This window comes from Diorhabda sublineata, chromosome 6 (genome assembly GCF_026230105.1).
Source record: "Diorhabda sublineata isolate icDioSubl1.1 chromosome 6, icDioSubl1.1, whole genome shotgun sequence".
Taxonomy (NCBI): Eukaryota; Metazoa; Arthropoda; class Insecta; order Coleoptera; family Chrysomelidae; genus Diorhabda; species Diorhabda sublineata.
The window spans coordinates 34,431,264-34,454,491 of NC_079479.1; the positions used below are offsets into that span (position 1 = coordinate 34,431,264).

Here is a 23,228-nt window from a genome sequence, read left to right on the forward strand (position 1 = left end):
TATCTGAATATAACATATATTTATTAAAATAACAAAATGTTCTGACATGATAATTTCCTATTCAAAATTACATGTAACCCAGACAGAGACACAATCTCTGGTGTGAATTATTTCACAACTACTAATAGGAACCATTATTAATCATACAGTTAAGAGATACAAAGTGTTCCTTATTTTACCCTCTATTAACGTATCCTCTCAGATCACTTAATTTTTGTCTTTATACCAATGTAATGTATTTGTTAAGATTTATAGTTATACACTAACCGCTCGTAGTAGGAACCTACGTCATAGTTAAGTGAAAGGGCACAAATAGTTATTTATTACAATTGTTAGATAAAAAAATATCTACACCTTTTTCATAAGACGAAAGTGTGAAGCGACTTGTACGGCCATCTATTAGTGAGGGGATCAACTAACTAACCATTTTCTTGACATGAATGATGTGGAATCTAAGATTTCTATAATTTCTAATTTTATGAATATAATTGAAACACTTTTTATTTGGAAGTGCCCTTTAGACAGACAGAAGTTCCTTTACTTACTTTTATCTTATATTGATGTGACTCTACCGACCATAAATATCCATTTCTATAGTAAAGTATAATTTTTTCCAAAGTTGTGCACATGAAGCTTTTGAACTTTTGTATGTTAACCAACCAACACGATAAGACGGTTGTGGTTATAGATTAAGAATTAAAATTTTGATTATTGAGTAACAAAAGTAGTTTCTAATACGAAGAATATGGTCAACCATCATTGGTTAGCCCGAAGATACATTATACACATTCATCTTTTATTAACCTCTCAAAACGTCCAGTTCTTCAGGAGTAACGTGCAATCTAAGCTGCTTCTCAATAATCAAGTCTTGAATTTGTGTCAATTCCGCCGGAATGTAAATTGCAGCATCCATGTATAAAGCCTTAAAAAATATTTTTATATAAATACTTGCACATATTTAGTTGTATGTAGCAGAATGAACAAATAATAGTTTGGGTACCACAGAGACCATGCCCCACTACAGCGTAAGAGGCACTGCTAAATCTGTCTACCTCCACTTTATAGTGAAGAAAAAGGGGCATTTAACAGTGTACAAAAACAGAAAACTCAAGGTGATGAGATATTGATAGAAACTAGACAAACCAATGGGCCAAATACATGAGTTGTAATTAATGACTATCCGGTTAGAAGGTAGAGCAAAGTGCTGGATTAGACATATTGGGATCAAAATGCAAATACCATTTAAGGTCACCTAAGGATTCTATAAAATATAAAGCAGTGAGAAACTAGTGGAGTAAATTCTGATAGAGGCAGATAACCCATTCAAACTGCCAATCCTGGGTCAATAAAGATCTTCCACAAGCTTCGGAAGTGGAGCCAAGAACTGAATGGGGCATGTTTAGACCAAAATAAAAGTTTTCCGTATCACTCACTGTTACTACTAAAAATAAATATATGAGTTTTTGAATAGAAATCTTGCTTTCAAGCAAACAGTTAAGGGATCTTGGAGGTTCTGGAGCTAGCATGGGAATGTAAACTAACTGTAAAAGTACTAGTTAATAGAAATGAAGTGATTACAAGGCAATAAAGAAACAGACAGTACAAAAAGTTGCAACTACTCCATATTTTGGACCAGAGCCCTACTGTGACTACATTAGATGTCATATCAACAATGAATTAAATGGATGGTTGAGATGAAAAAATGGGTATTTACATATTTTGGACGTGAACAATGGGAACAATTTTATTAAATTTTAGTATCAAAGCACTTGATAGGTTTCTAGCTGTATATATTTAAAAGTAATTAGTGGTTATGTCACTTGATACTGTATTAATTAACAGATTTATTTGTTTTGGAAATGGAATGGAAAAAAAATAACGTTGTATACCTTTAACCAAGGACATTCTTCGACAGCAGAATAATACACATTCCTGCAGATTTCCGGTGAAAAATTTACATAAACAAATTGTAAATACAATCTCCATATCAAACCACATTTTCTGGAATTAGTATTCGTTGTAATTTTTTTAAACAAAGACATCATACAATTTTTTAAGCCTGTGTACACCTCACACTTGTTACCTAAAAATTTTTTTCATATAATTACATATTATTTAGAATTGGAGCTCCAGGCATAAATCCCCTCCCCACCCCAAAAGAACTTCCTTCACCTGCAAATTATTCTTTTAGGTAGAATCAGATAAATAAAGGTGTGATGGGGTTTCATCGAAATTCTACTTAACAGAATAGTTTCCAGGTGGGGAATTTCTTTTTTGCTTGGAGCCCCAATTCTAAATCATTACCAATAAAAAAATACCATAAAAATTGTTCTTTCAAATGAAAAATCATAACATACAAACAAATATTGCTATATATATAATGGACTATTTAATTTTGTTCACAAATATTTATATTGACTCTTTTTTAATTACAATAGATTTGTAGAAACAGAAATTTTGAACTCAATCAAGAAGATTTTTAAAAAAATATATATATATATATATATATATATATATATATATATATAAAACATATTATATTGAATTATAGAGACACAATTGTAATTTTACTCTAATAAAACAAAAATATTTTAGTTTATATCATATTTTCACCATCTAAGTAATAAAATACAGTAGTTTATATATAATATTTAAATCTAATCCATTTATTAGACGCATTAAACTGATGAGACTCAATCACAGATAAACATGTAGACATAATATACTCAACCCCTGCAACAATGAAGTGAATAATGAGCAATAACTTACCGGTTATGGTATCACATATCTCTTGAAAATTCTCCATCTTCCTATTTACAATAATAATACTGAATAAAGAAGATATTGCTCTATCTGGTTTTAACAACATTTTTTTCACTTTCCACCACCTCAAGCCCAAAGTGTTTTGTTTCATTTCCCTTTTATCCAAAATAGATAACAAAAATAAATTATTCGGATATATTTCAATGGCTTTGTGTAGGACTGTATCTAACCGATTCAAAATAACAACTGAAGGATTAGTGGAATAATATTGAAATAATAGAGCTACGTAGAACTCGTTTATAATTTCCTTTTGCCATAAAATTTCACTGTTATCTTCGAGTGTCTGCAAAACGTTTTCTAAAAATACGAAACATTGTGTTGGGTTTTCATTGAAATAAATAAACCATGAATTACACATGAGCCAATCTGTGAAGAAATCCGGTAAGAAGTGATCTCGGCATTTCAATTTTGTTTGCACGCCTTTTATCAAATTTTGAGTCACCGTTTGAAATCGCGTTTTAGCTCGACATAAAGTTTCTTCGTTAAATGTGGTATCTTCTTGTAGACTCATTTCACAAAGTAGTTTAATAACTTCCTCATCCTTTTTTCCTCTTCTAACATATATTTCCACAAGGTGTCTATAGAGACAACACCAATTTTTTTGTCGACTACTTATATTTGTTGTACATAATTCTACATTAAAGTTTAATGAGGCTCTTATTATTTTTATACAACCTTCAACGTTACCAAATTCTAGTTCTAGTAAAGCATATTCTAGATAATAAATTTCGTTTTGTCTATTTTCTTCTAGCTTTAAAAAATCTTTAAAATTCTTCTTAAAACATTTCTTCAGTGTATCAGTCATAGTAAATAATTTTAATTTATCTAAAATCACCAACAACCTTTGGAATTTGAAAAACCAAATTGTACAAGATATTTTATCATCACCGGTAAGACATTTAACAGTTCTTTCCATTATTGTTATAACAAACATCAAATATTCTTCGTGACCAGGGATTTTATTAAGATATTGAGGTCCAACGGCTAATCTTACATTATTCCATAAATTTCTAGGAGTTTCTACATGATAAAGCGCAAAAAAAATTGCTAAAAGCGGTTCGATGGAATCCAAATTCCATGGTACGTAATCCAAACCCAATTCCCCCATTGTGGTATGTCGACAAGGCAACAAAGGGATTTTTAATAATGAAAATACTGTAGCAGCTAATTTAAATATGTTTTCTGGCATTGTTATAGGGTGTATTAAAAGTGCGACGTCTTCAGAAAACACCATCCTCTGGGGATCTTCGTATTTTTCATCATTCAAATATGGTAACCAATGACATGCTTCCCTCAATTTTTCAGTACGTAACCATAACTCGTGTAAGGGTAAATTCGAAGTAAAAATAACATCTTCTAATTCCATCAACTGAGTTTCTGAACAACCAGAAGATAAATTGAATTGATTATTATCGTTCGGAGATAAATTTAATTGTAGATACATCTTTAATACCGTCCATAATTGTTCGAATAGTCCGGCTTGTTTTAAAAATAGTCCACATTGATACAACATTTTCAAAATACATTCCTCTAAAGTATGTCTTTCTACTGAACTAGCACGTCTGAGCTGATGTAGAACGGAAAGGCATTTTGTGTACAAGTCCAGAACAACAGGTGCATTGCAATGAGACATTGAACATTGAGTACTTTCAATGTAACCCTGCCATAATATTATGTTGCTTTTATCCTTTTCGACTGCATCCCGAAGATAATTCTAGAAAATAAGATGATATATAATTTTATTACAACAAATATGAGACATTTAATTTCTGCTAGTTTTGCACACTTTATTTTTATTACTTAATTCAACTAAGAAAACAATTTTCTCAAGATCCTACACTTTCTATACCTCTTGTTATATAAATTAAAATTTTTAATGACACAATACAATACCCCAGCATAAAAAGTTGTCTATTTTGCATTTATATTGATAAAATTTGATTTCAATTTATTCTAATTACCTGTAATTCGTCAGCAGGAAATGTCGAAACAGCAATATTTAATCTTTCTCTTTGAAGACTTTCACTAATAGGATTAAGTGCCAATGCCTTATGTAAAATAGATAATTTTCTTTCAGCTAGTACTCTTTGACCTTTAGCCACACTACCTGCAGGAATAATCAAATTCTAAATAATTATATTCCCTTAAATGCATTTATTAAACATAAACAGAAACTAATTATAAAATACGTTAAAGTTCAAAGGAGTTAATTCATCCCTTTAAAGTAACCAACAGTTTATCGACCCATAACTAGTTATTGACATTCTTTCTATTAAATAATAACGATTTCGCGGCATCCATAACTTCCTCCTGATGTTTGGCAACATTATTATCAATACGAATATTTCACAAACAAAAAAATTTTACTTTGGGATTGTGAAAATAATTGGAAAAATTGAGGTTAATACTTTTTAGAATTATGTATTAGGTTTCGAAAAAATTCAAATAAAAATCAAATCATAAGAAAAAGGCAATAGAACAGCAGGAACTGTAGAAAAAATGTTGAAATCAGAAGAACAGAAAAAATAGAAAGAGTAGTAGAAGATCATGAAGCTGAGGATCAGATAGACCTGTAGGGCTATTTTCTTAATCCTTTTTTTTTAAATATATTATTTATCTCAATTTTTACTTTAAATTAAAAATCTATCAAGTGATAAATAAGAAATTATTATAAATGTTTCGATCTTTAACGCTATTCATTATTAAAAATTACCTTTTCTATAACTCTTCTCAAACAAATGAATAGTATCTTGAAAATTTATATATTCTAACCATTTCTTTATATCATGAGGATTATCAGCAAGGTGCTTATTGTAAAACCCTGTTTTACTACTTAATTCCTCTTCATGTTTGAACCCAATAAAGTGTTCATCTCTGGGGGTAAAATCAACATCATTTAAATTCTTAGATGTTATTTTAACTTCAACATCTGAATTAGATTCTCGGTATTGATGATAACGTTTAAATTTACTTTTCATTGATCTAGGCTTCTTAAATTTAGGATCATCTATCCAATATTTTGAATCGTAAATAGGAGCGGAAGGTCTAGATATTGTTTTCACAGTTAATAATTCTCTAGCACCGCCTGAATCTGTATGAAATAAATCTCCATCACTGGATATCAAGTCTGCGTTAATTTCTCTCTTTTTCGAATTACTGTGTTTACGTTTCTTTTGTGTTAATTTCGCGATATTTTCAGCTTTTTCTTTATTTTGTTTTTCAGTAGTATTCTCCGAAACGTTTGGTAAATCTATTTGAAAACTGGAATTCTTCAACCAAGATTCATTATCATTGGTATTCGAGGTAGAATCTATCGGAATTGCTGATGTGTAAGCTGGAAATAAAGACATTTTATATCTTTTATTAAAATAATCAAAACAAATAAATAATTTGATAGGTTAGGTAACACAACATACAAGGAAAATAGACATTCCTTCTTAAAGCGAAAGATATGTCAAAGACGTAAAAATAGGAATGCTTCGAAAGATTTCATCGTATTTTGTATTAACAAATTTCTCTTTAAGATAATAACTGCCCCAGAAATAATTAAATAATGACAATTTTGAAACTTCTATACTAGATTAAAAATTTGATTGAATATAACTCGAAAATTCTGAAGTTGATTCCTGTATTTAGAGTTTGACACATGACTACAGTTTTCAATCAATAGAATATATGATTCTGTGTTTTCATACAGGTTAGGTTTGATGTTATTGTTGTTAAAAAGTAATTAATTATCATTTAAACATATTTTTTCAAATTAATATGACTCACTACCACTAAGTAAAAAATATTTTAATTTTAATGTACAATGCTTAAACGTCTGTCATGATTTATAGAAGGTATGTCTCCCTTACCAGAAGAAAAGTTTCTTTTTTTGTAGTACCTTTAGTGGTTGCATCGTTTATTTTTATATTATATCAGCTATCAATATTTAGGCAACTGTCGAATGAATATAGTATTAGAAATAATTTGAAATTAAAACTATTAAGAGGTATTCATGAACAGCAGGCGAGGTTAGTATTTCAAATAATGGAAATAAATTATGTTCAATGCATTTCTTAATCTGGTTTTAATACAACCTACTTTCTTTATTAAAGGTTCTATGAACCAAATAGAGAAGATAAATTTACTTGTATACATAGTTTGGAAACAATAGATTTTAAGCGAGTAAACGATGACTATTGTGACTGTTTGGATGGTTCTGATGAACCAGGTACCAACGCCTGTCATAATGGAATCTTCTACTGTAGGAATCAAAAACGCATTCCAAAATCGTTACATTCCTCAATGGTAAACGATGGAATATGTGATTGTTGTGATGGGTCAGATGAATGGAAAAATATTGATATTTTGAACAATGTCAATAGTAAGTATATTGTGATACTAATTTATTTTTATTGAACTTTGATCCAGAGATAAGTAGAGATTAATAACACAACAAACTGAATTAACTATAATTGTTTATAATTATAAAATAAATTTTATTTTTCAAATGTAGTTAAGTTGAACGATTCTCGATTATTTATATTTCAACATTATGGGAAAATGTAGATTTTGCTTCTAAGACGTTTTTCACATTGTTTCAGTTGCACAACAGAAGAATATGCACAAATATCATCCCCCTTGCCCTAATATTTGTTAAATAGTGCCTTAATAAAAATTATGTGTAATTTTGTGTTTCTTTTATTTATTTAATTTTTTTCAATATATTGTCGCATTAGTTAAAAAGGTTTTTAGCGACTTGTCAGTTTACAGTTTATGTATCCTAGAATCAGTGTTATCTGGTCTCTTTCACAATCGAGGCAATCAGCTCCCTTTGTCAGTGAACTGTGATGGATGACAGTGAAAGAGATCAGGCTCCAATTATTTGTAACATTCACTTTTACTTTCATATATTAAAGCTAATATATATTTAATTTTGGGTAAAGTTCAATATCATCATTACTTTTAACCCCAGAACCCGCAATACATTTATATTTGCTTGGATGAATCATCCAACCACAATATCTTAGTAAACAAATTCCAACTGATGAAATCCATAAAGGTGCTGAAATTTGATTAATTGCACGGGCTTAATATCTCTACAACACTCGCAATTAAATATCCAAGTTATCTTTACCAAAGATTGTTTAGGTGTTTGCAGACATTGTAAACAATCTGAAAATCCTTAACTGTTCCAAAAATTCCTAATTATTGATAAAATCTTATACTTTTTTTCTGTATTAAAACAAGTTACTTAATTTTATAAAATTCCACTCAATTCATCATTAAGATGAGTTCACAAAAAAAAACAACTGCATGGCTCTGAGTAGTGCATACAAGTACCAATACTCATTATTTTAAACAAAGCATTTATCTATACAATTATTTTAGCAATAACCAACCTTGAATTATTGAAAAAAATTACAAGTACATTTTACCTTAGATAATTAACATAAAAAGTTGTTTTTCTGAGAAATTGTCTTGTTTTATACTTAAAACATCAATTTGCTATTTTGTTTTAGTCTAGTTCATTCGTAAGTCCATTCAATTCAATTAAATACGTTTTAAAAACAAAGTCACTTTAATCGGAATTAAAAAGAACATTGGCATTTGCATAAAATGTTTCCTGATAAAAATCACCATAATTATTCACTTATATAATGCAACTATATAAATAATATATTTATTATAGATTTCTCTTTAAATGTAAACATTGAATAGTTTAAATATCATAACGTACTTGGACAAAAATTTTTAAGATCTTCCTTCACGTGAGTCATATTTTCGCGATAGTTCATTTAAGATACAGAAATACTTTTTTTTTTAAATTTATAACAAAGATAATTATGGTACTTAATTGTTGGAAATTTTTCAAATTATACAAAAAATTGACTAATTCAAATAATAATTATACAAGGTTCAAGTTTCTTATATTTATTAACATATTTTTCTTTTAAAAACAGTTCTATATGATCATAGATAAACTACATTAGTTACATTCAATGTTAATCAATACAGTGGCGGCGTTGGTTGTTATGATTCATGTTCCGCACATTTGGGGAAATAATTTTCCAGTTATTCCATTTTATATTCGCTTTAAGGGATCAAAAAAATTGTGAATATATATTTTCAGAAAAATGTCTGACCGAAATGGCATGATACAAATAGTCATGGTAATAATTATCTTAACTTAAAAAAAATCATGTAGCAAAAAATTCATAGCAAGTTCATAACCTCAACTATTTATGGCTCCTGTATAAACCTCAAAAGTCGTCAGAAATTGATTTTAGTCTCGACAGTCTACCATTTTGTTGAAAGGATATACATAATTGGGTTATCAACCGCATTAATTTAACTGAGATATTACTATTACTTATTTAATAGTTACTTTGTTTGTCTTCCAGCAAATTTTCTTTTCCTTTCACAATTTTTGAAATTGTACTCCCAAGTTTTTTGTAATTAAACGCATATAATGTATAGTAATTAGATAATTAGAGTTTTTGAAGGTAAATATACACTGACACGTTTCTAAATGCTGTGGGTTTATAAATGACGTACCTTGAATATTGTTTCCTGGAAATTATTACGGAAATACAGGATGAAGGACAATATTTTTTAAAACTGCTACTCGCTTGTTTTTCATTAAAATCTACTTTATGTTTATTTTTGTTCATAACTAGTTGATTTTTCAATATTCATATCGAATTATATACTACAGACGCCATATTGTAATAGCAAAAAACTATGACGTGAACCATAGATAATTATTAAATAGGGAGTAATAGTGCGCCGGATAACTATTTTGGATTTTTCTTCATTACTTTCACAATAAGCAACATCTTTTTGATCATATGAATCAAATTGTGTTGAAAATAATACCACTTATTGCTGTAACAACTAAAATCTCCTTTATTTTATATATAATTCAAAATGAAAAACATGAACGTCCACCACTATTTCAAATTTGGCGCCGATACAAATGTCGTAAACTTTTAAGTCAAGATATATCGACATCAATATGGCGTCATTAAACCACTAATGCAGAAAACAAAACGCTTAAAATTAATTGTGAGCATCTTACGTATATTTAATGTCCAAAGTGATTAGAATTATTTTGTGACAATTTTTTATGTTACGTTGACGTATTTATTGCTGCAATTTCATTCTGGTTTAGATTTACTTGATATATAATTGAATGCAAATTATTTTTTATTAGGCTTAGACGTAGCCCATGTCAAAAATATCACTTTGACAATTGACGTATAAAAAAGAAAATGTTTCGTATCGTTATCGTGATATATATAAATATATCAAACATTAAAACGAACAGTATTAAAAAATAAATTCAGTCGCTGTGAATTTCATATGACCATACTTAAAAAAGTAGATGTAAAGTTGAATAAGACATTGCGGTACGACCCTGGTGGTACATCCATTTTAACTACCACTATAAGGTGAGGTTAAGCAGGTTCAGTCAATAATTATTGTATGTGGCAACACGGCGGCTTTTGATGGTGTTCAACCAAAATGTCGAACCGGCTGTTAATAATCCAGTTTATTGAAAACCTTTTCCAACAACTCAGTCGCCCGCAGTCTCGAAGTGGTGCAATAATTCTCCAAAGTTGTTTATCAACAAATCGCGAGTGGGAATGTGAACTTTTAAATTCAAGTTCAAGTCCTCCATTTAATTTGAGGAAATAAAAAAATTAATAAAAGTTCGTAGGAATTTCTGTGATAAATATTCATATTTTTGATTTTAAAAGTGGTAGAATAATATTCCTTATTTTTTGTCTAGTCATTATTTTATAATCACGATATGTAAAAACGTGATTCAAAATTCGAGTTATAAACAATTTTGATTGTTATAATTCAACGTTATTTGAATACTATAATCAATTTAAAAAATATATTCTTACGTATTTAGGCCCGTATTATAAAAATGTAGTAAGTTGAATATTTCTTATTTGAATTTATAAACCGGTTTCCATTCTTTCCATTTGCAATTTACTATTTCATTTATACCTCTTTTCTATTTTGAACCCCGTTTCTTTAGATTTTCTTGTGATATATTCGAGTTATACTATTAAACTTAAACTGTATATTTTTGCTTTTGTTTTCGTATCTATTTATTGTTGTTCTTCCTGCAACGTTTTATTTTGGCAGCTCCCAGTTAGGTTAAAAGTCGTCTTCTCTTTTTTGGTGTTGGACTAAATCCGTAGACTATTATCTCTTATAAATCAGAAATAGTAATTTTTTTTACGTATTCATATACTGAATTAAATTCAGATAATGTTAATAATTCGTTTTTATTTCTATTAAATATTTATTCTATTGTTGCATAGCGTTATCTTAGGAAGTTTTCGAACTTCAAGCTGTTTATTTTCAACAAAAGATTATACCATATACGAGGGTTGGTACGTATGTTTTAAGATACACAAATAAAAACAAATATTTATAATTGGTTGTGGATTGTTTCTCTAAATATTCTCAATTAAGATCAATACGCTTTTTCACGCGTTTGAACTAATCTTTGAAACATTTTTTCCATTGACCAAAAACATTGCTGTTGGTTTAATTCACGTAGAAAATCGTTCACGTTTTAATTCCAGTTTTTAACCAAAGGGAATGTTTCAAGTATCTGTAAACAACCCGCATAGCCCTCGTATGACAGCACGTTCTGGATACGGTCACTATTTAAAACGTCAAACTTTATATGTCAGATTTGACATATTCACATCAGTGTTGCCATATGTTCAAACTTAACTAGGAACTCTCGTAGATAGTGCTGCTTTTGATCTATTATTTTATATTACACATAAATACAAATAAAGTATCAACTTTTCTCATTTTAATAACACATTTTTTTTTAAATTGATTCATATTATAACAATTTACTGTTGCTTAAACTAATCAACAAACATTATTGTTATAATCGTCATTCTAATGTTGATGCCTAGATACGTTTTTACGTAGGGACGGTTTCTTCACGTTCTAATAAAGTGCCAAATAATTATTAGCCACATAACTTTAGTAGGAATATTCAATTGTCGAATAAATGTATTTGTTAGTTTATTATGTACTTAACTGTTGGTAACACCATGAAAGATGTCTATATAGCAATCGTCCATGTATTGAATAAGGATAGAAATAAACGAAAAAACGTTGTTTTATTGACGGATTCTTATGATCTGTGTTTGTGACAGTTGTGTTTAGAAGTTATAAAAGTTATTTCTGGAAAAATAAACTGAGCGGTGGGATTCTGTATGAGGAACCGATTATAAAATTCATCATTAAAGCATCCATATTAAATATTTAATTATTTTTATAAGGAATATGTCGGAAAATGAATTAACCAAATAAAGGTATAATAAATAAACAAACGACTTTTAATGTATAATATTTTAGGTTAAGTGTCTACTAAATTGACACTTCTGAGTGCCTGATAACTTATTTGGCGATTCATTCGAAGGTTTAAGTTATTAGAAGGTTAAGACGATTTTTTTTAATCGGTAAATAATAGTTAGTAGGGATTTTATTAGGAAGTGAAGAAACCGGGGCGTAAGATACTTAAATATCGCGTAAATTATTTCGAACTGTAACAGGTGGTTAAATAAAAATGAGTGTTTAATTAATTTAAAGAAAACATGCTGTTATTAACTGCCGACGGTGTTATAAACATAACGAACTTTACTATCGGGAATTACAGTGTATTCACCTTAAATGAAGGATTTAAAAATTCAGATCCCATCAACCTGTACCCGTTTTCAATTGTGCTGCCGTTCACAATTATCTACATCTTCGTCTTCATATTAGGAGTATTGGGTAATATAAGTACTTGTACAGTGATAGCAAGAAATAAGAGACTGCAAACAGCTACCAATTATTACCTATTCAGTTTAGCTTGTTCCGATATGTTGTTGTTATTATCCGGATTACCTCCGGAAATGTATAGGATATGGTCTCCGGATTATTACATATTCGGACAAGCGTTTTGTATCGTACAAGGATTGGCGGCCGAAACTTCCGCAAACGCTACTGTGCTCACAATAACGGCGTTCACCGTCGAAAGGTATTTGGCGATTTGTCACCCTTTCAAATCCCACGCCTGGTCTAAACCCAGCAGAGCCGTCAAATTCATAGCTGTCATATGGATAGTAGCTTTAGGTTTGGCTATACCGCAAGCGATACAATTTGGCGTCGTGGACGAGATACAAAACGGTACTTTGATTAGATTATGTACTATCAAAAATATATTTTTCGACCACGCTTTCGAAATATCCACTTTCGTTATATTTTTCGTTCCTATGAGTTTAATTACCGTTTTATATGTTATGATCGGTATACAGTTGAGGAGATCCGAGAATATTTCTTCTTCGAGGCACACGTCTTCGAATAGCAGCGACCAGAGAAACCAATACGGTAGGAAGAATGTTAGTAGGAATAACGCAGCTCAAAAGAGGGTGGTTAAAATGTTAGGTGAGTTTTTTAATCTTTTATTTACTTAATTTTTGTTCGTCGCTGTTCGTTTCCAACTTTTTTCTCTTTATGTTTGTTGTTATTTTCAGTGGATTTGGGTTCTTTGTTGAGAAATGATGGAGTCATCTTATAAAACTGTCGCCATTTTATTTCGCTTTTAACTGTCAATCAAATCGAAAAGTGCTTATCGTCTACCAACTTAACTAAATTAAAATTTACCAACTTTGACGCTATATAAAACGAAATAATGTGAGGTTAGAGTCAAGGTTGGGATAGGTCGGGTCAGATGTCAATTTGATCAATTCTCAACAATATTTTAATTTCTTTTTATTCGTTTTTTACCTTCAAATAAAGATTTAAGTTCGTAATTAATTTTATCACGAACCTTTTAGCCGATTTCATCATTTTTTTTTCAATTATAGCCTTAAGAACGTAATTGTTAACATTTCGTCTTTATTTACTTCGTTTTCTTGATATATACAGGGCTGCGCAAAAAGAATTATGAGTAAGCTTTTATTCGGAACACTATGTAAAGTGAATCGTTGACATAATGATATATTTTCCCCTCGTATGGGGAGGAATTGTAGGAAATCAGACCAGATCAATATACGTCGACAAAACTCTCAATCTAGTAGGATATTTGATATTATTGTAAGCGAAGCGAAGATTTCAAGGCCAAATAAACGTTCAGGAGCTTCAAGCACTAGTAGCTTGCCGACGGGGGGACTAGATCTACCCCGAATCAAAAAATATAATGTTTTTCTACCACCGTACAAATGTAGACACACTTTCGAGTGCGTAAAACTTAAAACAGAAGTTCGTTAAAAAACGTATTATTAAGGTCTCGGCAGTGGGTAGCTAGAGTACGAGGTTCACATGCGGAAGGTCCCAGGTTCAAATCGCGCTGATGCAATTTGCTATTTTCCTACTTATATAGTAATAATTATATTTACGCGGCATTCATATACACAACAGATAAATTTAATAACAAATTGGTCTGTTGTTTTGTTCCAATCTTGATTAAAATATTAGAAATATAATTAAATATACATTTTGTAAGGGAAATTAAAATTCTGTATTTTGATAAAATGTTCCCTAGTAGAAAAAATATTGTATGTAATTCGTGTGTAAAGGCCTTTTTTCGACTCATGTGATCGTCAATATTCACATTCGTCGAAAAAAAGGTACTTTACACACTTGCCACATAAATAACTGTTTTATGAACAATCAAATAATTCATATTTTGCAAAAATACTTCTAAATAAACCCCCAGCTACACTGGAGGATATTCTACACCCCTTGGAGGTTCTGTGGATTTATGTCCTGACCCCCACAGCAAAATTCTGGGTACGCCACTGTTAAGCACGAATAGAAAATGTGTGTAGATTATTTTCGTTTGAAGATTTTTAAAACAAATTTATTTTGGTTATCGTGAAATAGTCAACCAACGACATTATAAAGATTGAATTGATTGATTTCAATTATTTGATTACTTTTCATTTCGCTCTTATAACCCGTGATTAGTAAAAAAGAAGAATGTGACTTTTAAATGACAGCGTTGCCATTTACTAGCAATTCAAACAAACTATCTAATTTAAAGCGATTTTAGGAATATGGAAATTCCTTAGAAACCAGCTAGAAATATATAGTTATGTAAAAAAGTTAATTTAGATATATTTTAGAATCATTATTTCCGTTTGACTTGGTACCAGCTAATTACATTTAAATGGCCTGATAGCAGAATGAGCGAATAGATATACAATTGATTCGTTTTTGTTTATTGTAACATGTCTAAGATAATTGCAAACGAGCCACGTGTCCCACATTATAACTAAAAATAAATTTCACACAAAAAATGTTTTCAGGGCCCAGATTCCCATTTACTAGTATTACTAAATTTCAATTGCCTTCCACAGCATTCTCCATTCTTTTCTAACCACCGATTTTTGTTTTATTTTCTGCCATCTTATTCCACGATCCTACCCCGCCCTGTTCCCAAATGTAAGTTTCAATATTATCAAGTTTTTTTATATCTTTTGACTATTAGTTATTTGTGTTTTGTCTGCTGGTTAAAACAACACTTTTTTGTAGTTCATTCGTACACTGTTTCAGTGAGAATGACCTTCATCTAAGACGATGATATTATTGAAGACTTTTAAACGTTTCCTCCTATATGTTCTACTAATTTAACTTAGAAAACTCAATATCTATTATACTACACTAATATGCACTAACGTAGAACAAGTAAAACTGCAATTATCGTGTTTTACAGATACACATCATCTTTATATTATAATTAAAAAACGTGGCAACGTTGCTCAAATGTCAATTCATATATAATACGTAAGACCTGTAGTCTTTGTATTAATTAACATGATAATTATCACTTATTATGAGTTCAATTTTTATTTACATATATTTCGAAAATTGAATTATTGGAACGGTTGGAGATATATATTATTGAAAAAAATTGCTTTCATTAGTTACATTCCATACTATTTACAGATACCTAGTTTGCAGTTTATTTTTCTGCAAAACTAAAAATTACTTTTTCAACAAGAATTTACCATGCATAGTGGTTAAGTTGAAATGAATAATTTAGCATATTATTATATTGGAACCGCAACGGGTCCCGCGCGACCTTACAATATGAATTTAATGATCATAATGTATCTAATTATAAATGGATATAGACAGTATAACCAGTATCGGCTTTAGGAGGAAGGTAAAATTTTTAATTTAAACGAAATGTTTGAATCCACCATTTTTGCTGAAATTATATGTTTTATTTAATTACATAACACCAAAATATGAATATATATAGTGAGTTTTATTATTTATAAGAAAATTATTCATCAAAAATTGTCGACTACCACTCCTTGGAAAATATGTGGATATACAGCTGGGTTAAAAAGAAAAAAAATTTTTTTTAAATCGATTTTTGTGTGACTAACTAAGAAAAATATATTTTTTCGAAATCGAAATTTCACTCTTAGTCTCTGGAAAGTTGGTACTTCACAAAAGTCATATGAATATGACAATGACAGCGCCATCTCTGTGACAGTCACACGATTTATTGAGTGATGTAATATAGATATAGATATAGATATTTAGAAACATATAATCATTTTGTGTGGTAGATTGACTTAACTAAAGTTGCTGTAGTATTAAAAACCCCCTTTCCAATTACGCTATATATTATTATACATATATTTGCGTAAATCTTAAAATATAATGTAAATTTAACAATAAATTTAAGTTAAAAAAAAGCATATAATTATCAACCACATGGAACCGAAGTTTTTATGAGTATCCGTTTCAAAATGATAATATTATATCCTTGACTTGAGAATTAAAAATATTTCGTCAATTTTATTCAACAATGCAAGGAATTTAAATAATAATATTCATTTCGTATAGTACGAAAATAGTTTTATCACATTGACAGGTTCATTAACATGATATTGACTGTAAAAAGTAATAAATAATAATTAATTTTTCAAAATTCGCATGCCAAATGATTAGTATTTCCAATTACTATTCACATTTCAAAACACTGTCATTTAATAAATGTGCATTTTTTATTCAGATCATTCATTTTATTTTTCATATACAAATAGACTAGAGGGTCACCTTCACAAAATTTTTGTACGACATAACAAATCCCACACATTTTTTTAAACTGGTTTTAATTGCTTTTTTATCCCATTTGTGTCCAAAACTATTTTTATTCATTTATCGTATAAAATGAACAACTTATTTATCAAACACAATTTCCAGTGGTTGTCACAAGTAATATGAAATTTTATTTTTTACACACTCAATTTGACTTTCTTGAGGTTGTTTACCTCAATATTGATGTTGGTATCTTTTTTTTGATAAGTGTCATCATTGACAGTCTGTGTCAGTTGTCAAATAAGAGAAATTATGTCATTTAGTTGTAGAAAGCATGCCTAGACGCTAATTATTAACAATAATATATTTAGATTTATGTTTAATACACAAATAAACCGATTATATAAATAAAAACCTACCTAAAATAAAACCATGATATTCTAAATATATAATGTACTGACTAACAAGCTCCCATAATGCCCATTTTTAGTTATTAATTTTAAAACGTAAGTATCGTAACTACCCTCAATAATAATAATAATGGACTATTCCATTTCCGCTAATCGGCTTGTACAGAGCCATCTTGATTTCGGTTCATAAATAATTCCAAGAATATTTTACTAATTATTATAGTGAGCTATTATAACTATAACTCGTATGTTTACAAATATTATTTAATAAAAGTAGTTGAATTATCAATATATAAAATACTTAAAACGAATACGTAAAGTTATTAACAATCCCCAGATCGAGTTATCTAAACGATCAAAGATGATAGAATCCATTGTTGCCATTGCGAACGAATAGTCAATAAATAACTTAAAAGCTCATTAACATTCTTAACGTTTAGAACGTTAGATTTCGTATATATATAAAAAATAAAATGTATTTTGTTTCGTATCATTTATGTCTAAAAGTATTTTTATAACAAAATAGATTATTATAATGATCATTTAATATTTCAGTTGCAGTAGTAGCAGCTTTTTTTATCTGCTGGGCGCCATTTCACGCGCAAAGACTATTAGCCGTTTATTTATCAACTGCACCAACCGAAACACAAGAAATGTTTTCAGATTTATATCTTTATTTAATGTACATTTCTGGGGTACTGTATTTTATTTCCACGACGGTTAATCCCGTACTATATCACATTATGTCGAAAAAATTTAGGACGGCATTTAAGGTGTGTAGAGGTGTTTAAAAATAAGTCCACAAAAAATTTTATATTTCTCGGAATTTTCTAGGAAACGTTCTATGATGTTTGCTGTTGTAAATCTATGAATAAAGGTCATTACGCCGCGATAAGGAGAGTACCACCGAAAATGCGCGACATGCCCCGATCTGCATCCGAAGGTTTGGCCAACAACCCCAATCTACCACATCCTAGCTCGAAGTTATCCGAAAGTAGGGGAAGCAGTTTTCTGTCGAATTCGAGTAGGACTACATCTCTTTGTGATAGAAATAGATCGATAGCTTGCGAACGAGGATTGGAAGAGGAGAAAAATAATTTTGTTCTACCGTTAAAATTCAATAAAATATCCCAAAAACAAGGATCAGAGTCCAAGAATAGCGTCATCAGTAATTCTAGTTTGAAAGATGCCGACGTAGATGAATTTACTCGTTGTGATTTGGTTAAAAATATGATTAAAATAAATGATGATTTAAAATAATTATTTGTTTTATTTTTAGAAGAAGAACTTTTATGTACAATAAACCATATCGATAATTTTAATCAGCGAGTTTTGGAGATGTTGCGAAGCTGCACACATTCGGGTAACCTCGTTCAATTTCGCGAGTACTGGAAGCTTCAATTTCTATTTCAAAAAAGATCGATTTTTAAATCGATTTAAATCGTAACCTGATGAATCGATTCATAAAAGAATCGAGGTCCAAGAAATTGATTTTTTTTAAGTTTAAATACCAGATCTGGTACAAAAGAAGACATTAATTTTCTAAATGTACTTGTTACATCAGAAAGTTGAGAAAATAAATATTACAGCTTACAGTTCCCAATGCTTAATATCTAAGCTTTTTAAAATAGATCCAATAAAATTAATAATTTGAAAATTTACACACCTTAAAAATTTCTGGAGAAAAAAATGAATGAGAGAAATGCGAGAAAGAATATAAAAAATTTGTTCAGCAAATATACATGGGGACGTTGCTTTCTAAAATTTAGTTCATACACTCATTATATCAACAATACATTCAAAAAGAAAAAAAATTCATTTATTTTAAATACCCAAAATAGAATGTTGAATAATTCAACTAAATAACTACGTTTACTTATTAAATATTGAAAATTTTATAGTATCCAATAATAATTACACTAATTGACAGCTTAAGTGATGACAAAGGCACAACAATACATAATTTATGATATTACATGATACTTTGCCATTGAATTAGCCCTTTGTTGTGAAAGCTTATATAAAGGCTTGCCTCTGATATTGTCAGCAAAAACTATTAATATGGTAGCCACACATGTAAAGGTATGTATATAATAATTGATAATTCTTGTTCATTCTAATACAAATATATCGTTAAAAATCGTTTAAAGTATTATTTGATATATGGAATGTATGTACTTTATCTTATTTTTTTCAAAGACAAAATGAAAATTATTATTATTACCTTGATTTCTTCAATACTTAACTAAAACTTACAACTATTCATTTAAAATCACAATTATATATTAAAATACCGATTAATCACAAGAAAAATAGTTTTCTGTATATAAATATTAAAATTAATTTGTCAGTTTATGTAATAGTTTGACGGATGACATTCGAATTGGCGGGAACTAAACGCAGCTAAAGTGTTGTTAACCCGAAAAGTAGAGATGGGCAAATCGATATTTTGATATATCGATAATTCTTGCTTTTCACTCTTTTTTTTAAACCACTTAGGCGTTCTAAGAAAAAGATGTAATTGAATCATTAAAATTTTATTTTGTTGTAGATTGTGAATCTCATCGAAGCATTTGACGTCGAAAAACGTCATTTGACTTATGGAGGATTTTACCCTATACGTAACTATTCGACATTGAATAAATGTTTGTATTATATAAAGGCTACATTTACTACCACCATCTCATGCCTAGAATGGTTATTGTTAATTATATTTGTGTATACAAAATTTCCTGATATTCTGAAGGTATCAGAGTGTCTACTTATTTGTTTGTCACAAACCGCTTTTATTTTCAAATTAATCAATTTCATAAAGCAAAAAAACGGAATGCTTATAATCGAAGAACAGTTACGAGATTCTTTATTAACAGATATCGACGAAGAAGAAGAGAAAATTTTTGTTGAATATGTGACTGGAGTCAAACAATTGGCAAAAGTTTATAGATCGATTTGCGCAGTTGCAGTCGGTTTTTTCGGCCTTTGTCCTATTTTAGATCAAGGTTCTGAAGAAATTAGAAAATTACCTATACCAATTTGGGTTCCGTTTAATACTGAAGACTATTATTTTTATATCTGGCTCGCAATATTATTTAGTTTATGTATTTCAGTTTGGACTAACTGTACTATCGACATTTTAACAATAATGTTATTTATAATAGCAACAGCTCAGTTCAAAATTCTAATAAAAAGATTTAAAAATGTCGTTCCTCCAGGCGATAAAAACATTCATGAAGCCATTGTTAGCCAGTCGTTAACTAAATGCATCGTTCAGTTTAACAAAATTAACAGGCTAGTATTGATAATCAAGAATAAAATGTTGCTAAATAAAAACCAATGGGACTAAATTATTAAATTAGTATAATGTCGTCAGTTCAACAAGCAAAATTTTTATCATATCAAAACTACAATTATCAAATATGCATTGCATGAATGACACGTTCCTCAAACTATTCGGTACAACCGCCGAACTTTCTTGTGTGGAAATTATATTTCTTCCTGCCATCTCAACTTCCGTTGATGTACTTGGTCGCAAATCCGGTATTATTTCACCAAAACCACACGTTCTAAACACTTTCTGTCTTATGTGCTAATGATTCATCAACATACCCTTCAGCGGCCATATGCTGAATGCCATATACATTTCATTTAAACATACAGGCAAATTTTGCATGTTAAAAAGAATTCATGTCTTAATAGAAACGGAGACCCCTCGTAATATTAAAAAATGGACTCGTCCAAACACGTGTGCCGTTGACTCTCGCGAAGTATGAATTACGTTTCCAAATTATATTGAAAATAATTAGTTCTATTGGCAATAGTCTATTATTAATTTGGTTTTTTATATACATATACAAACATTTTCATTGTAATTTTTATACAATCTCATGATTTTTAAGATGAATATGTATTTTTCAGTTTTATTAATACATTGGAAAACATTTTTTCTAACGGAATCTTTATCCAATTTCTCTGTAGTGTATTGGTAATATGTTTAACGGGATTTCAAATGTTTGTAGTGAGTAAGATATACAAAATTATCAATTTTGTGGATAGAAATGGGGTCTTATTATATTTTTTTCGTCATAAAAATCTGAAAATTAGTATTTTTGATACTTTTTTTGAGCGTATATAATGAGACTTCACTTTAAAAACCAAACTTTCAACATATTTTGGATGATTATTATGCATATATCAATCATATTTTAACTGTTATTAACAAGAAACAAATTTTTATACACTAATTAAATAATTGTGAAATCCATACACCATACATACAAAGAAAAAATGAAGAAACCTAACCTAAAAAATTTTAATATGTAAAAATTGCTTAAATTATGATATTTAATTGTTAGTTAGTACAGTTTTTGGAGACACATCTGGGAATATATGGTTTCTTCTTGCCCAAAAAATGAGAAACAATATCGAAAATATCAATTTTTCGATTTTTTACGACCAAATATAGGGTGGATTTTTCTATCAAATAATAACCATCAATATTAATTTCAACTTTTTCCGTATAACTATGAAATTCATTCTCCATACCTCATATGATAAGACAATATTTTTTTTTAGATTTCGTTTCAGAAACTTGAAATAATTCTTCTCTTCACATACTTCAATTGCATGATGTGTCAAGTAGTCATGTATTGTTGGTATGGACACTTGTTGATGGAAAGTGTGAGTAAAGTAATAAAAATATAGGTATGGAAGAGAAGTATATTAATTTTAGAGTGACGAGATAACAGAAGCCTGCTACTCAACATTTTGGTACAAGTGTAATGCGAAAATTCAAAAAATATTTATAACTGTAATGGAGAGATCAAAATATCCGGTCAAATTGAAGGCTGGAAATTTTTATACATTGAATCTTGCTACATTAATGACGGTAGGTATGAATTAGAAGTATTTTCAATACATATTTTTATTTGAAATAAACAGTAATTCAGTGACATTCTAGCACAGCATCGGAAATCACTTGGTATGTGGTTCCGCAATGTTGCCAAAGTAATTCTATCTCAGTAACAATCACAAAATTAGTAGACACGTTAGTTGCATAATGTTAGACGCAAATATATGATTCTTCAATCAATCAAACGAATATTATTTTTCAATATCAACTGAAAACAAAACTAAACAACCCAATACTCACCTATAAATATGAACAAATACCGAAAAGAATGTCTTGTATAAACATTATGACTAATTAAAAAAACAACTATTTTACTTTACTTGGGAAAAGTTTCTATTTTCAAAAAATGTTATATTTCGACAAGCAATTTGTAAAAAATATACTGAAATTCATAAAAATAGTAGATATACTGAGAAATCAGTAAACTTGGCAAAGCTGTCTAAGTATAACAACAGTTGATATTATATCGTTGTACCCTTCGTGAAGAATCGCTATATTATTCAGCTCTATCGTATAAAAAGAATCAATCCCACTTTGATTATAAATAATATGCTAATCTAAATTCGTCAGTTCTATTTGATTAATATGGATTTTTTTATCAAATTCATAAACTTGCCCATTGACAGACCTTATAATTCGTTACAGTGACGATAGATGGCGATACAGTATAATAGCATAAACTGACTTCAAATTTCATCAAATATCTTTCCATTTTCAGATTTTAAGATCGTCATATTCTTACTTCGCAGTAATACAGCACGTATACACCAACAGAATGCAAGCCAATATGGATAGTATTAATTAACGATCGAAAAAATATTCTATAAAATTTAATTCACAAATCGTTTGATATAGTATTATAGTATTAAATCGTAGAAATATCAATATTTTTTTCTTTTTGAGTACAGACATTTTTATTATGAGTATTTTTATTCTACAATATCATTTTGAACGGTTTTGTAATGCCATCTAGAGTCTTTAAAAGTCTCTTTTTGTTACGTAAAAAGTTT

At 29.3% G+C, this 23,228-nt stretch overlaps 4 protein-coding genes across 9 annotated transcripts in view; 3 read left to right on the top strand and 1 right to left on the bottom strand.

Annotated features, from left to right (window-relative positions):
* Positions 1-23,228, bottom strand: part of LOC130445494 (nuclear exosome regulator NRDE2) — a 46,562-nt gene continuing 23,334 nt past the window's right edge. Inside the window, exons 2-6 of one of the 2 annotated variants that reach the window (XM_056781137.1) lie at positions 5,537-6,157; positions 4,785-4,930; positions 2,770-4,537; positions 1,890-2,083; positions 1-922 (exon numbers count right to left, since the gene is read on the bottom strand). In XM_056781137.1, the coding sequence (XP_056637115.1) occupies positions 800-922; positions 1,890-2,083; positions 2,770-4,537; positions 4,785-4,930; positions 5,537-5,801 (2,496 nt within the window). In that variant the 5' untranslated portion in view covers positions 5,802-6,157 and the 3' untranslated portion in view covers positions 1-799. Of the gene's footprint in view, positions 923-1,889; positions 2,084-2,769; positions 4,538-4,784; positions 4,931-5,536; positions 6,269-23,228 lie in introns of those variants that run through there. The other variant, XM_056781136.1, reaches the window with a different exon arrangement.
* On the top strand, positions 6,501-7,496 carry LOC130445499 (uncharacterized). The gene is made up of 3 exons (XM_056781145.1): positions 6,501-6,839; positions 6,924-7,192; positions 7,413-7,496. Exons 1-3 carry the CDS (start codon positions 6,652-6,654, stop codon positions 7,466-7,468), a joined length of 513 nt encoding a protein of 170 aa, XP_056637123.1. The 5' UTR covers positions 6,501-6,651; the 3' UTR covers positions 7,469-7,496.
* Positions 10,072-18,569, top strand: LOC130445496 (pyrokinin-1 receptor-like). 5 transcript variants are annotated; one of them, XM_056781140.1, is made up of 4 exons: positions 10,279-10,523; positions 12,411-13,284; positions 17,865-18,082; positions 18,144-18,569. In XM_056781140.1, the coding sequence occupies exons 2-4, from the start codon at positions 12,453-12,455 to the stop codon at positions 18,567-18,569; spliced, it is 1,476 nt and encodes a 491-aa protein (XP_056637118.1). In that variant the 5' UTR covers positions 10,279-10,523; positions 12,411-12,452. The 5 variants fall into 5 exon arrangements, with proteins under 5 accessions (XP_056637117.1, XP_056637118.1, XP_056637119.1 ...); XM_056781141.1 differs by having other exon boundaries at positions 10,281-10,523; positions 12,336-13,284; XM_056781143.1 differs by having other exon boundaries at positions 10,281-10,523; positions 12,448-13,284.
* LOC130445883 (odorant receptor 85b-like) lies at positions 19,371-23,103 on the top strand. The gene is made up of 6 exons (XM_056781771.1): positions 19,371-19,391; positions 19,861-20,597; positions 21,225-21,324; positions 21,882-21,986; positions 22,039-22,194; positions 22,937-23,103. The coding sequence occupies exons 1-6, from the start codon at positions 19,371-19,373 to the stop codon at positions 23,021-23,023; spliced, it is 1,206 nt and encodes a 401-aa protein (XP_056637749.1). The 3' UTR covers positions 23,024-23,103.